The 16703-nt window shown below is 41.6% G+C and overlaps 1 protein-coding gene across 13 annotated transcripts in view; it reads right to left on the reverse strand.

Annotated features, from left to right (window-relative positions):
• The window catches only part of PCGF5 (polycomb group ring finger 5), a 245976-nt gene that overhangs the window by 178027 nt on the left and 51246 nt on the right, over positions 1 to 16703 (reverse strand). For 5 of the 13 annotated variants that reach the window (XM_077125469.1, XM_077125474.1, XM_077125470.1 and 2 more), the window contains exons 1-2: positions 2018 to 2274; positions 335 to 618 (exon numbers count right to left, since the gene is read on the reverse strand). In XM_077125469.1, the coding sequence (XP_076981584.1) occupies positions 335 to 446 (112 nt within the window). In that variant the 5' untranslated portion in view covers positions 447 to 618; positions 2018 to 2274. Of the gene's footprint in view, positions 1 to 334; positions 619 to 2017; positions 2276 to 2614; positions 2739 to 16703 lie in introns of those variants that run through there. The other 8 variants (XM_077125476.1, XM_077125473.1, XM_077125466.1 and 5 more) reach the window with 6 other exon arrangements.

Consider the following 16703-nt stretch of genomic DNA (forward strand, 5'->3'; position numbering starts at 1 on the left):
TCTGAGAAAATTAATTTCTTTTGTATATTTTTTTAAATAAAAAAATCTAAAATAGTTCACTTGAAAGAAAACACACTCAATAATACGCTATTGATTTTCAGGATACTTTACAAATCAGATAAAAGTCAATTATTAAGATTCAAATAACAAAAGAAAACTCCACTAGTATTTAAATGACAAATCTTCTGAAAAATAATTCAAAGTAAGATAATTCTTAGACTACTGATTTTTTTTTTTTAAAGTTAAAATCCAGATACAAGGAAAACAGGGCAGTTTTTAAAAAGCAAGTGTAGGCATAACTTCTGGTGGGTAGGTGACATGGAAGAATACTTACAGGTATGGAGGCATTCAGTCACTGTAGTTGGCTTGATCAGATACCCTTTACAGATATAGCAGGTAATGTAAGGATTGAAATCTTTCACCAAGTGCTTCCTTTGAGTAGCCATTCGTGGTTAGCTTTAGTAGTTCAGGCAAAGAGGGGTATTAAATGGATAAAAGTTTGATCCCAGGAGCTGGTGTGCAGTTCCCAACTGAAGTCCTGAGGCATGTGAACTAACATCCAGATTTATCATGAGATCGCTGATCATCACTCCTCTTGATGGTTTGGCTTCCCCATACCTGTTTCCACAATAATTTTGAAAAGATAAGAAAAAGGTGTCAATTTCCTCATACTGTACTAATATTGTTATAATAACAGCAAGTGTCACATGCTCCAAACTTGGTGAACAAAATGTTTCCTTCACTGTAACATTAATCTGTAAACCTGCTATAATTCAGAAATTCACAAACTCATCCGATCCTGGTAGAACTAACACCTCTGTGCAAATGACACCCTGGCTATTAACTCATTTTGATATCATCACCTTTCCAGTAATCCATTTTAACTATTTGCTTGAATGTTCTATCAGTTCCTATCAATACAAGCTTCAAAACTGAAAATGTTATCTTCCCTATCAAGTTGTTCCCTTTTACATTTTGTACCCCACCATCAGTCAGGAGTCAAATCAAGTGGGTGCCCTTTTCCATTCTATTAATAGCCTCCCTACTTGTATATTACCACTCGAGGTGCCAGTCATTTCACATTCTGCTATCAGGTTTATTTCATTCAATCATATTTGAGTCCTATGGCTCACAGATAAGTGTCAGCTCTTCACAAACAGAACAACGTTTAAATTACTAAGTTTGTCACATAAGACTCAGGAACAGGTTGACGTTAACATACTCTTCAACACCTTTCTTCAGGCAAACTGATCACTCCTCTCCCACCTCCAGGGTCTATGCCCTCTGCCTAAGAAGCCCTTCTTCTCTTGCCAGATTCTACCCATCACCAGTGCTGTCCTCAAGTGTAATCTCTCCTTAGTCTTTAACCTTTGCTTCTGTATTCCACTTCTCTTTTACTCTGATTTACAGTCACATTTATTATCTCCCCTATTCGACTGCAAAATCCTTGATAGAAACCAGTCACAGAACATATACAACCTGGGCAACGTAACTTATCCTAAGTCTCCATTTTTTACTGTAAAATGGAAATAATGAGTGCCAACCACCAAGAGTGGTGAGCATTAAATGAAACAATATAAATAAAAGGGGCACATAGTAAAACGGAATGTCATTAACATTTTCTGAAACGTTCCGTACAGCTGTCTAGCACACAAGGTGACTGAAAAAGTTTAAAAGGTTACGATGCGCCTTCTCAGAAAACACATGAAAGAAGGCGTTGGTTTTCCTAAATTCATTCTAAAAAAGGAACTTTTCTCCTAGTTTAGCTGTTAAAACTCATAGATAATTATAAACCAACCAGAAGGGAAAAAGGTAACATTACATCGACGCAGAGCCATTGAGAATATGTACGTGATAGGATCTGCGTGTCATCATCCCGTCTTCTCAGGAAATCATATGGAGGGTGTTACAGAAAGAAAACAAAATTAGCAGACCCTGGAGGGGGTAGGCGTAATTCTGGTCTGGGTTCTTGTCCTCAACCCTGTATGACCTTCAGCAAGTCACTTAATATCCGTACCTGGGTCGCGGCTTCCTCCTCTGTACAACTGGAATTACCTGCCCTGCCTTTCCCACAGGTTTGTCACGAAGCTCCAAAGTAAGAGAAAGTCCTTTGAAAGCGGAAACACACGGTCCCGACCTGGGGTAGTAGTTAATTTAGATCGTGAGCCACCGAGCCCCGTCACCGAGACAGTTACAAGAAGCAAGTATTTGCAGTGACGCCGGCGGGAGGGAGCCAAGCGTCCTCCGGCGGGACCCTGCGGCGCAGCAGCGCGCGGTCCAAGCCAGCGTCCGCCCCGCCCGCCTGCAGGTGCGCGAGCCCGGGCCTGGCGGACGCGCAGCCCGCGCCGGGCCGGAGTTGCGCGGAGAAGAACGCGCCCGCTCCACCCAGGCCGGCTTTCGGCCGCACTCTCGGCTCCCGAGCGCTGGGCGCGGCTCCGAGGCCCCCAGACCCCGACCCGCCCGCCCGGGAGGACGGTTTCCCGGCTCTGGACAGGGCCGGCCCCGGCAGGTGCCTTGAGGCGCCGCTCCCGCTCAGGGCGCAAACTTGGGTGGGGAGCGCGGGGCGCCCGGATCCCAGCCCCTCGGTGCCGCTCCCAGGCCTGCCAGTACCTACCCCGCGGCCGCCACCGCCGCCGCTCCTCGCCCGCCAGCGCGCCAGCCCCGGAGGGAAGGAAAGTGAAAGAGAAACAGCGCCCGTCGCGGCCTGGCCGGTCCCCACGCCCCGTCCGCCCTCCCCCTGCAGGCGGGAGCGCGCCGGCTCCGCGGGGCCACTCGGCTCGGGCCCGATAGGGCGCCGCGGGCCTCGGGGCCCAGGACCGGTGCCGCCTCCAAGGGCAACTCCACCCCCTTCCAACTGCCGGCGCCGGCGCCACCGCCCGCCGGCCACGCCCACCCCGCCACGCCCCCTGGCCACGCCTGCTGGCAACGCCCACCGCCGCCCCGCCCGCCGACCCTGGCCCTCCCGCCTGCGGGTGCCCCTCACAGGTGCTGTGGTCGACCCGCCCGTCCTTCTACTGTGCGACATCTTTCTACAAATCTTATTTTGGTTCTTCTCTGCGACGTTTAGCCTTACACAAATTTTACTTTGGTTCTCCTCCTCACCATCACCGCCCCTCCCGGTTGTTTTCATCATAACAATGACATGTTTTTTTTCCTGGAGAGTTTAAAAGGCAACGGTCACCCTGAAACTGAGTTATCCTAAATATCTATTCAGCTGTGTCTTCCCCAAACCAGTCCCACCTGGACCACGATGGGGATCGAGACATCACTTAATTTTCACCTTACTTAACTAGGTTGTTACTCTATGGTGGCTCCAGAGATCCCTGATCCTTGACAACTGTAAGCAAGCGAGAGAGTTGGGTGCAGGTGGAGGGGGAAGGGGGTAAAGAGACAAAAGATAAAAAGTTCAAAAATAAAAACAAAACAAAAAACTCAGTACTCTTTCTAGGGAATTTTGAGACCCACAAAAGACCATTCATTGCAAACACATTACCTCAAAAGCATGCAATAAAGTACTCTTCAAAGTCTTTCAATCCTATTCTACCTCATTCCACAAACTCACAAATTTCTACTATACCATGTTTAGCAACATAAGTTAGACCTGGTCCTTGGCTCCCTAGAAGATTACAAAAGGCAAACCAGTATGGTCTCCACTGGTGAAACGAAAGATAAAACTAGCATCAAGGTAACACAACAAAAGGGAATCAGCAAAAGTCAACTCTTAATTTACAAACCGTATGAGAAAGAGGAAAAGGTGTTGCAATCCTATCATTGCTTTAGTCGAAGTGAGAACAGTGATGGGTAAGGAGTTGACGGTAAAGAGGGGTCGGTGGAATGAATGAAAAGTATTTTCCTTATCTTCAATTCACAGGAGTAACCTTTATTGCAGTCATAGATTGAGGAGGTGGTTCTAGTGGCAAACCAATACAATCAACAACCAGTGGTCGCAGCAGATCCACTCAGCTTTAAAATGTGCCAAGTAAACAAAGTCATCTTTTAAAAATGTCTATTTTATTAAACTTCTGTAGAGTGGACATAACTTAAAATTGAAATTTTACCATTTTTTAGTATCACAGCAGGAGCAATACATTTTTTGAAAAAGCTTTCAATGCTACACCCTTGTAGTCCCAATAAGAACAACTGTACAAAAATAAACATGCCAATTTCCAAGCTGGGATCAATTTCAATGTCACACCTATCACTATGTACACAGAGAACAAATAAGGTCAAATGACTTTATAGTTGAAGGATTATTCTTCAGATTTTTCATCTGTGGGATAAATAGATCAATATGTGAAAAGTCACCTTATTTCTAGTGTATTTAAAATACGTAATGGAAGATATTACCATATATATTGTGACATATACAATATGACTTGGTAACTTCGTATTTCATATGTGCATCTATTTTCAATATACTTTTTAAAGAATCACATCTAATAAAGTCCAAGAGTACTTAAGTGTGATTGGTGATCGGTGGGGTTAATCAGCATTGAGAGAGGAAATGAACTTGAGCTGGATTTTAGGAGGACACTGGTTATATAGAAGTTATGAACGTGCTATAGAGCAGCACCTGAAGGTGAATGTGAGGTGGGGTTGCAGTAACAGCAGAGAAAATGCAAATGGTGGACTTGAGGGAAAGAGAATTGTGACCTTTGTAGGGAAACCCATGTCTTGTATCCTTAGGAGCAGTCTGGCTTGTGGTCAACATACTGAGGTTTCTCCTTTCCCCTCTTCAGCACCGCTCCCACCTTTCCAACCCCAAGGAAAAACAAAACTCACGCACAAAAAAACGAAAAACAAAACAAATCCTCAAACATTATCTGGTTTAAATATAGGTTTTTATATTTAAAACCTATATTTAAGCAGGTTTCCCTATATTCTAAGTATTTAAAACACAGGACTTTCAGCTCCTGTGTTGCCTTTTCTCTTCCCCTAGGTCTGCTTTGCACTAACTCATGCTTAATCCTTTGGTTCTGCCTGTAGGGCCTGGGGAGAAGCCACAGAAGTGGCTCTGATAACAAATCTCCAGTACCAGTGGGATCCTCAAATAACAAAAGGGGAGGAAGCAACAGGATATAGAGAACCCAAAGAAAGAAAAGGGTAGTGCAGAAGAATCTTTGCTGGGAGTTCTTTATCAATAATCTACTACAGCCTTCTCCTTTTACAAATGTAGAACTCAAGATCCAGAGTAGTGGTAAATACAAAATCACTGAGCTGCTTTGGTAGCACAAAGATATAAACAAACAAACAAACAAAGAAATAAATAAATAAAAGGTGCCAGTTCTTTGTTATCTATACCTCTTAAGAAAGCTTCTCAAGTCCAAGAATTTAAGGGAAGCCTGGTAAAAAACAGATTAACTTATAAAAAAAAAAGAAAAAAAAAAAAAGGAGGGAAGGAAAGAAAAAAGTGAGTAAGGGAAATAAAAAGAACCACTTCCTAGATGGCACTTAGGAGTGAACTGGTCAGGGTGAAACAGAATCCCAAAGAAATAACGTGGGATTTCATTATTGATCCAGACTCTGCCAAGGAACCACAACTGGCTTTTGATAACCCTGTGCTATTTAGAGCTATCTGTGTATCTAACAACTGTTTTTACTACTTTTTATTTTTTTCTTTATTAAAGACTTCGTTTTTTATGCCTAGATTTTGATTTCAGTTAAGTATGAGCAATACAAAGCCCACATTCCCTCCTAGCCTAATAAACAGATCACCAATTAACTGATTTTTAATTCAGAGAATTTTTAAAACTTTTGTTATTATTAAAATATAACATATATACCAAGAAAAGAAAGAAAATGCAATGATTTTCAAAGTACACTTCAATATGTAGTCACAGAACAGATTTCAGGGTTTGTTATGGGTTATCATTCCATTATTTCAGATTTTTCCTTCTAGCTGCTCCAAAACACCAGAGGCTAGAAGAAATTTTTTTTCTTTTTTGTGAAGAATAACATATATACAAAAAAGAAATAAATTTCAAAGCACATCACAACAATCAGTTGTAGAACAGATTTCAGAATCCAGTATGGGTTACAATTCCACAATTTGGGGGTTTTACTTCCAGGCTCTCTAAGATACTGGAGACTAAAAGAAATACCAATATGATGATTCAGCAATCATACTCGCTTGTTAAACTCTACCTTCTCCTTATAACTCTGCCATGACCTTTGATCTTTCTCCCACTCTTCAGGGGTATTTGGGCCATGCCCATTTAAAATTTTTCATGTTGGAAGGGGCTGTCAATAATATGGGATAGGGGGATGTAATTAGTTGATGTTCTGGAGAGGCTGGCCCTCTGCATTTCAGGACTTATCTGATCCAGGAAAACATGTGAAGTTTGAAGGCTTCTGGAACGTTACCCTAGGGCATGGAACCTTTGTAGAATCTTATATAACACCCTAGGTGTTCTTTAGTATTAGCAGGAATGGTTTTGGTTGGGTTTGGCAAGTTATGGTAGGTAGCAATGTCTAACTGAAGCTTGTGTAAGACTGACCTCCAGAGTGGCCTCTCAACTCTATTTGAACTCTCTCATCCACTCAAAGTTTGTTACACTTCATTTCCCCTTTTATTCAGTATGGAATTGTTGCTCCCATGGTACCAGGGCTGGACTCATCCCTGGGGGTCATCTCCCACACCAGGGAGACTTTCACCCCTGGATGTCATGTCCCATGTAGGGAGGAGGGCAATGATTTCACTTGCAGACTTGGGCTTAGAGAGAGAGAGGCCACATCTAAGCAACAAAAGAGGTCCTCCAGAAGTAACTCATGCATACCTACAGGCAGTCTAAGATTCTCTGCTACATACAAAAGCTTCACAAGAGCAAACCTCAAGATCAAGGGCTTGGCCTATTGATTTGGATTGTCCCTAATGTTTGACACAGTATCAGGGGTTTCCCCAGTGGTTAAGTTTAATGGTTCCATATAAATTTCTCCCATTCCTCAAGTGACTGTGCCAATACTCTTTGAGTATCTGCTTAATATGCTCTGGGATGTATCCAGGTTATACGTACATAGAACAGCTTTTCAAAATCCAGAAATAACAATTACCACTCTGGACTAAATGTGACTGCTATAAACTTTACAATCTAGGCCCCTGTTTTCTTATATTTTCTAATGAGACCATACAATAATCGCTCTTATGTTTCTGGTTTATTTTGCTTCACAAAATATTTCACAAGTTCATTCACAATGTGGCATGCTTCACAATATTATTCACCAATCTACTTCTCAGACAGTGCATCCTTTAGCCACCTCCACTCACTGGGTATCATGTATAATGTCTAAAGTCTACAGTCCATCAACTGTTGGATAATTTCATTGTTCCCAAGAGAAATTTAACTAATAAACACATCCTCACCAAACAGAAATCAAAATCTCCCCTTAACACTTGTCCCTTCCCCCATTATTTAACCCTGGTGTTGCTGTGGTATTATTGATGCTTTCCTGTTAAACATAGCCTATAGCATGCAATAGCAGTTTTCCCCTATACCCTGAACCCATATGTGTCTGTTAGGTCTAATATCATTTATCAAATTGTTTAAGTTCTGCATTTTCTTGCTGATCCTCTGTCTGCTTGTTCTGTCTATAGAGGAGAGTGGTGTATTGACGTCCAATACTATTACTGTTAAAATATCTACCGTTCCCTTCAATTTTACCAGTTTGTTTCATATACTTTGAAACTCCTTGACTGGGAGCATAAACATTATGACTGTTATTCCTTCTTGGTGAATTGTCCCTTTTATTAATATATAGTGTCCTTCTTTGTCTCTTATGATACCTTTACATTTAAAGCCTATTTTGTCTGATATTAGTATAGCTACTCCTGGTTTCTTCTGGTTACAGGTTGCATGGAAAATATTTTTCCATCCTTTCACTTTCAGTCTGTTTGTATCCTTGTGTCTTAAAATGAATCTCTTGTAAGCAGCATATAGCTGGATTATATTTCTTAATCCATTCTGCCAATCTTTATCTTTTAATTGGTAAGTTTATTCCATTAACGCTCAACATTATTACTGTAAAGGCATTTCTTAAATCCACCATCTTATCCTTTGGATTCTGTCAGATCTCTATGTTCTTTTCCCTCTTTCTCTTTCTATCCTTTAAGTTACCCTGACTGGTACTCTTTTAATTCTGTGCCCTCCTCCAGACCTTCCTTTAGTATTTCTTACAGGGTCAGTCTCTTGTTGACACATTCATTCAGCATTTGTCTGTGAAAATTTTAATCTCTCCCTCAGTTTTATTTATTTATTTATTTATTATTATTATTTTGCATGGGCAGGCACCAGAAATCGAACCCAGGTCTCCAGCATGACAGGCGAGAATTCTGCCTACTGAGCCACCGTCGCACCACCCTCTCCCTCAGTTTTAGACAATTCGGCTGGGTACAGAATTCTTGGCAGGAAGTCTTTCTCTTTCAGGATCTTCAACATATCGTATCACTGCCTTCTCACTTCTATGGCACCAGTTGAGTAGCCTGAACTCAGTCTTAAGTGGTTTCCCTTGTAGTAGCAGATTGTTTTTCTTTCGTCACTTTCAGGATTTTCTGCTTCTCTTAAATATCTGACAGACCAGTATGTGTACTGGGGTGGGCCTATTTGGATTTATTCTATTTGGAGTGTTGGGCTTCTTTCATTTGCATATTTATGCCCTTTGTAAGGGCTGGGAAGTGTCCCCCATTATATCCTCAATTCATCTTCCTAGACCTTTACTCTTCTCTTCGTCTCCTGGGGCACCAAGCATTAATACATTTGTGTGCTTTGTTTTGTCCATCATTTTCCTGAGACCCAATTCAAATTTTTCCTTTGTTTTTTTTGCCATTTGCTCTTTCATGTGCTCAAAATCAGTTGTCCTGGGCGGGCCGCGGTGGCTCAGCGGGCAAGAGTGCTTGCCTGCCATGCCGGAGGACCCCGGCTCGATTCCCGGCCCCAGCCCATGTAAAAAACAAACAAACAAACAAAATATAATAAAAACAAGAAAATGTTTAAAGATGTTTCCCTTTCTTCTTCCATCCTTCCTTCCTTCTCTGTCTTTCCTTCCCTTTTAAAAAAAAAAAAAAAAAAAAAAAAAAAAAAAAAATCAGTTGTCCTGTCCTCTAGTTCACTTATTCTTTCTTCTGCTTCTTCAAATCTCTGTTGTCTGTCTCTAGTATATTTTTTATCTGGTCTGCAGCATCTTTAATCTCTTTTCTATCTGCTATTTTTCTATCTATTGTTTCAAATTCCTCTTTATGCTTGTCTAGTGTCTTCTTCATCTCCTTTGCCATTAGCCATCCCATTGATTTTATTTAGTAGAGTTATATGAACATCACTGATTAGTTGTTCCAAAGTCTGTGTGTCCTCCGGTGTTTTAATTTGGTTGTTAAGCTGGGCTCTATCTGTCCGCATCTTGTTATGCTTATTGATATTCTGTTGCCTTTGAGGTATGTAAATATCTTGAGGGTTACTTTGGAAGTTAATTTTATTCATTGTCTAAAGCTTTGCATTTGTGGGATGGGTGTGGAGCAGGATATGGGGTGTGGGACACGGCACTACAGTGCGGTGACAGGTAGTGGTTCAGGTGTAGGCATGGATCAGACACTCTGGTGCCTGGGAGCATGGAGTGTGGGGCATGGGGGTGTAAAGGTATGGGGGCAGGGTGCAGCTCAGGCAGGCCTTGGAGCACAAGAACAGGGTGTAGGGTGGGGGACACTGTGGGAGGCAGAGGGGGGACCATGTGGATGCATGGGGGCTGGTGCACAGGTAGGATGTGGGTAGGCACAGTGGAGCCTGTAGGTCGTGGGTGTCAGGGTGTGGGGTAGGTAGCACAGTGGTTGGGGCACAGAGAGGGTAGGGCCCAGGTGTTTCCTTACACAGGTGGAGCAGTCCGGGAGCCCAGGATGTGGATGTGCAAATGTGTAGGGTCAGGCGCAGGTCGTGGGGGTTGCAGATTGTGGGTCAGGGGTGGGTGATGTCAGGTAGGTGGAGCCCTGTCACAGGTGTGCAGGTGTAGGGGTGTTGGGGCAGGGGTGCACGTGTGTGCAGAGAGGAGCTGTGTAGCACAGATGTACACATGAGCACCTGCAAGGTGTGGGAGCAGGGCTCTTGTGCCGGGGGGGAGATGTGGGGGGGGTGTGATGGGTGTGGGGGGGTGTAGGGTGTTGGGGAGGAGTGGGCTAAGGGTGTGCATGTGTGGGTCGGGGGTTGGGGTGCAGATGTCAAGAGGTCGGTCCTCAGAAAAGATGTGGCTGTATGGGTGCGCGGGTCTAGGGGGTGGTACGCTGGAGAGAGAGAGAGAGAGAGAGAGGGAGAGAGAGGGAGGGAGAGGGAGGGAGAGGGAGGGAGAGAGAGAGAAAGAGAGAGTGAGAGAGAGGGAGAGAGAGGGAGAGAGAGGGAGAGAGAGGGAGAGAGAGGGAGAGAGAGGGAGAGAGAGGGAGAGAGAGGGAGAGAGCGAGCGAGCTGTCTGGGCGGGGGGTGGGTATAGCCCAGGTATGAAGGCGAGGGCCCACAGTCCAGATGCACAGGTAACTGCCTCCAGTGGGCAGGGGCGAGTCACGGGGCTGGGCGCGGGTGCATTGTCTCCGGAGCGGCAGGGTGAGACTGCGCTTGCGCAGGAGAGGTGGGTTGGGCTAGGACAAGCCTGCACACTCAGGGCAGGGGTGTGTGGCGGCGATGTGGGGGTGGGGTTCGGGGCGATTGGTTGGAGGATGAATGGGTTCAGGTGGGTAGGGTGTGGGGGGTAATCACAGGTCATGGGGCAGGGGCAGTGCGTGTGAAAATAGCATGCTCTAGGAGCATGGCTTGGCTTACTTCCTTGTCTCTGTTTCCCTGTCCCTATACTCCTGAGGGCTCCGGGTCTCCACTTTGAAAGGGGTGTGGCGTTAGGCTGTTTGTACTAACTGGATAGTCTTCAGTTCTCTGTGCCTCAATCCTTCAGCTTTTACAACCAGGGCTTCCCTATGTGGTGGAGAAGACCCTCCCAGTCGCCTTCCGTATCCCTTCTCTAGCTGTGCCTTGGAGCAGGGGTGAACTCAACCTATCCTATTCTGCCATCTTCCTGGAATCTCAGTCTTCTTTCTCTGCATACAATTTTTAAAATAGGATTATATCTTTACATTTCATTGACAGATTAAATGACTTTTCCATTATTGTAAATTATTTTATTTAACTAAGTATGCTGTTTAATCTTACGACACATTATCTCTAGCATATAAACTATGCTTTATAATCCAAGTCTTACTCTAGAAACTTTAGAAAATGTTAAAATATAAATGTCATACTGGGTACAAATGTGGATATTATAGATCAAGATCTATGACTACCTAAAATCAATGCATGGAGGAATGGGAGAGGAACAGAACACTAAAGGATTTCCAAATATCTTTTTTTTCTTTTTTATGATTTTTTTTTTATTCACATGGGCAGGCACCGGGAACTGAACCCGGGTCCTCGGGCATGGCAAGCAAGCACTCTTACCTGCTGAGCCACTGTGGCCCGCCCTCCAAATATCTTTGACCCTATCTCTTTTTCTCTTTCTGTGCTCCATCCCTAATCTAATAATTTTCAAGGACTCCCTCCGCTAAATGTCTTGAATCCTTTCACCTTTCACTTAACCTACCCTCATTCTCATCACTATCATCTCTACCCTTTGTTACTTTAATGATCTCTTACATAGTAGTCTCCCCACAGCTCTTCTATAGTCAAACCATTCTCCACAGAAGAGCTAGACGACTCTAAACTACAGATTTGATCATGCCTTCCCTGGGTTAAAAAATCCTTGTTCTTGGGGATAAAGCCCAAGCACTTAATGAGGCCACCCCAAGTTCCTGTTATATCTTTAAGCCCTCACCTGAACCCCATGCTCCAAAGATAATGAAACTATTTACCCTACAGCTAGATAGAAGTGTCTTCTGCCACATGTGCATACTATACCAACAGCCCTCTAACCTCCTCAACCCTGCTAAATCTCGGGAACCCTAATTTATCTTTTAGGTCTGTGTCAGTCAGTGTTCTCTAGAGAAACAGAACCTATGGGAGAAATCTGTAAATATGAGATTTATAAAGGTGTCTCACACAAGAGTGGGAATAGAAGAGTCCAAAATCCATAGGGCAGGCTGTGAAGCTGGCAGCTCTGATGAAGGGTCTGGACGAACTCCACAGGAGAGGCTCACCTGCTGAAAAAGCAGTGAATAAGCCTCTCTTTTTCCCTTAAAAGTCTCTGACTGATTGAATTATTGTGGGAGACAGGCCTGTGTTGACTGCAGATATAATCAGCCACAGATGCAACCAACTGACTGATGATTTAATATAGCAGCCTTCGGATTTATCAACCAGCTATAAAATATCCTTGCAGCAATGGTCAGGCCAGTGCTTGCCTAACCAGACAACTGCACACAATCACCTGGCCAAGCTGACACCAGAACCTAACTATCAAAAGGTCTCAGCGCGATCTCAGAAGCCACCTTCCCAGATACCTTCTGAGGAGCCTCCTCTATATACACATACACCACATACATAGATAACACATCATACTTACTCCCTCAAATAACATATCACACTGTCTTGAATGATGAGTTTTGTCTGAACCTCTTACTAGAGTATAAGTCCAATGATCCATTGCTTGACTGTGCATCCCTAGCAGAATGGATGGCAAACAGTAGCATTCAAATAAATACTTACTGAAAAACTGAATTACTGCACACACTCTACGACAGGTTCTGTCTATTTTTCCTTGGGTTTCTTCTTGAAGGATGTATTAACACATAATCTCTGTCCTCTAGGACTATTAATTAAAATCACAGTGGGGAGTAATCACAAGAAACAATTATGGAGCAATAAACCAAATGTATTAATAAAGTATTAAATGGCATATGATGAAGTGACAAAAACTCTAGTTGAAAGAGGAACACTATGGGTGGTCAAGAAATTAGCCCTACCTGCTTAAGAACAGACTCTCCCAATTACAATGAGAAGGCAAAACCCCAAAAGCTATGGATATGAAAGATAAATTTTTTCCAGAAAAAAATGAGAAATTGAGTCAATATACTAAAAATAAATATAAGAAACATTAAGTATAGACAAGATTAGTCTAAGAAGAACTGTGCAACTAGTTAGACAAATATTTTTAAATGCTTTCAATCATTATACCAAAGAAAAGGACCTTCTTTGAGAGGTGCAAAAATCTGTGTTTACTTTACTGTGATCTCAACAGTTGAATGGAACAAGTTCCAGTTAGACTGGAAAAACAGAGAATGAAAATAAAATAGGTACAGACTATAAGGAAAAACTGGATTTACTCCAATCATCAGGGTGATGATTTTTTAAAACAATCTTTACAGAACCAAAACTGCTATTTTGGGAGGTTAGGTTAATTCCCTAAGGATCATAAATGGACAAATTACTTCAATGCAGAAACTAAGAATATTCTATCACATCTGAATGCAGATGACACTAAATTAGGAGGAACTATAAAAACTAGAAAAAAAAGAAAAAGTCCTAGTTAAAAAGTGGTGAAATTCAACTGGAACAAATGCAATGCCGAAACTTAGTGACATAAACACTCAAATGCCAGAGAAGACTACTAGGCACATAATTTGAGAAAAGTCCTGATTTTATAGGTAGGCTGTGATCTAGAAGAAAGGACACAAGATCTAGAGTCAAAGTCACTTAACTTCCCTGTGCTTCATTTTCTTGCTATGAAAACTGGGATTAATATTATCTTAATTACTCATCCACAGGGACGATTATCTTTACATACTTGTGTAGTGCTATAGCAAGCATGTAGAAAATTAAATGAGATGATAGGTGAGAAAAGTTTTTTAAATTGTAAACAGTAAAGCACTGCAAAAATGTAAAATATAAGTAGTAAGTTTGTGGATCACTGGCAGTTGAATAGTACATAGCAATGCTGTACCACCCAGCAGAGGTTCTGATGCTAAGAAAATACAACTTTATATATATTCTTTATATATAAATATTTATATTTCAACATCTATTTAATGAGACCCTATTATGTTGAAATATAAATATTTAAATATAAAGAATGTTTGTAGAAAGAATGGGATACTCTGGGCAGGATAATTTATCCTAAGATATAATAAAAAGTAAGACATGCAATGGTCAGAAAGTACTCCCTCCTCTGAATTCAATATACCACACTCAATTTTAAAAAACAATATGGGGAAACCTGAATATTTCAAAATGCAATATAAAGTTGTGCAGAGGAAACTAGGTCCTATAAAAAGTTTAATAATTTAAACTTTTAGTTAGTTCAACATTGCACAAGTGGTGTGTTTTATTTATTTACTACTTTCAAATGAGGGAAGAACAGAAATGTCTTCTATTAAAATGCATATTCTCCAGGCAGGGTCATAATTAAGCCTTCACAGTCTATTGCTTGAACTGTGTATTCCCAGCTTAGTCAGGATTACCAGTCCATAGGACGGGAGAAAGGCCAAGAAAGGATGCAAGGCCTTTAGTTATGAGTTAACACTTTTAGGTATGCGTTAACACTGTAGCAGGGTATTAATGATAAGTTTGCTGGCTGTGAGACTGGGGAGCTAGGAGGAGGAAGGAAAGCATAGCAGAAAGAGGAGATGGCAAAGCGCCAAAGATGACCTTCTCCCTCCTATTTCACAATTCAATCTTGGGCCAAAGAACAAAATCTCTTAAAGGCAAAAGGCAAATTAGCATCTTTCTCACTGTCTTCTATCATCCAATGATTAGGGTACTGAATAATTTTTAATCAAGTTTGCAGAAAACCTAAGAGAAAATTAGCCAAAATTAAAGCAAGGGGACATTAGCCATAACAAAAGATAGAAATTCTTGATTCTTGACCTTCAAGATGATAAACCCTATAATAGTCTCAGAAGCTTCGATTGTCCTTGGTAATTCAAGAAGAAAGAAACAGTATCTGTCTCGAATGCTTTCCTCATTTCTGTCTGTTCAAAGGGGTTATCTTAGCTGACTGGAGAAGTGCCTTCCAGTAATCAAACCTTTCTCTGATACCTTCTTGAGGAGAAACTGAAAAGAGCAACAGCATCAAACTACCTTAGACTAGATGACAGAAGAGAATATACGATGACTTCATATAAAATGGTTAGCAAAGCATAACATCCATGAAGGAAAGGCCTTTGCCATCACTGCTATATCCCTAGAATTGACTCTGAAATGTAATAGGGTCTCATTAAATATATGTTGAAAGAAAGAATGAACGAACAAATGAATGCGCAAATGAATAAGCAAATAAATTAAGTCTGACTTTGCAGTCAAGACAGCCCAAGTTCAAATTCTGATGCATTCTCTTACTAGCTCTGTGTCCTAGGGCAAATAATCATCCTCTGCCTCAGTTTTCTTGTCACTTAAATAGATACAATAAAACTACATGGGGCAGTCCAAGGTGGCTCAGCAGGCAGTTCTCGCCTGCCATGCCGGAGACCCAGGTTCAATTCCCGGTGCCTGCCCATGTTAAAAAAAAAAAAAAAGGTATGTGTCTCAGAGGAGTTTTATGAGGATTACATGAGCTAAAGTAACATTCAGTATATTATAAGCACTCAACAAATGTTTGCTGAATTAATTTGAAGAATTCCATTTTTATACCCTTCTCTACTACTTGGACAAAACAAGCATGAAACATTAGGATAGAATTTAAAGCCCATGATTACTGACAACAAATACCTTAATGCAATTTATTTGCATATAGGATGTACATGGAGGTAAGCCACCCAACTTCCCTGCCTAGAGCTACTCCACCCGCTCCCCTCCTCCACAAGAATTTGGATCTAAAGTTACTCTCCAAGAGGTAAATGAACCCAATATGAAAATAATGGCTTAAATTAGCCATCTCAAAATGAAATCAAGCAACAGGATATACACAGAAGTCTAAAGTTTTATGAACATTTAACACTGTGACCTGGATATAATCCTAAGAAGCCAGGCATGAAATATGACATAATTCAGCAAACTAAAATGTAACCAATTATATTCTATCTTATTTGGAAAAAGTTTATATAAATAGAAACTGGTATTAGCAAGGAGCAGAAAAAAAAACCAATAAAAAACGAAGTAAGAAATGCAAACAGCAAGATGTCGGCAGTGTATAGCCAACACTAATGTGTAGGACAGGGAGACAGTGAATTTGGCAAACTTGGAACTAATCACCAGAGATGCTACCCAGGAGGTGTTCATAAGATGCGAATTACTATCCTCTGTCTTTGGTTCTGATTCCAATGTCCACAAAGTTTCTATGTGATTCTTAATTTGTCTTCCCTTATACCTTAAAATATTGAGAAGCACATGCCCTGAAGTGCAAAAATAATATTTTCTGACTGTATCCCAATGCAAATTTTTAAATTTTCCTCTTTTCAAATAAAGCAGGAAAAATCAACAGTCAACAGTAAGACCCTAGGAAAGTCAGTTATGAGCCTTGGTTCCTTTATCTATAAAACTGCTTTAGACTTGAGACAGATAATCTCTAAAGTTCCTTCTAGCTCTTCAATTATATGGTTGTGTAATCTGGATGTACCAGCTAGATCAGGGGTTGTTTTGGTTTGCTAATGCTGCCAGAATGCAACATACGAGAAATGGGTTGGTTTTTATAAAGGGGATTTATTAAGTTACAAGTTTACAGTTGTAAGGCCATAAAAATGTCCAAATTAAGGCATCCAAAGAAAGATAATTTGACTCGAGAGGCTGATGTCTGTCACATGGGAAGACACATGACTGGCG

Source organism: Tamandua tetradactyla, chromosome 13 (genome assembly GCF_023851605.1).
Source record: "Tamandua tetradactyla isolate mTamTet1 chromosome 13, mTamTet1.pri, whole genome shotgun sequence".
NCBI classification, from domain to species: Eukaryota; Metazoa; Chordata; class Mammalia; order Pilosa; family Myrmecophagidae; genus Tamandua; species Tamandua tetradactyla.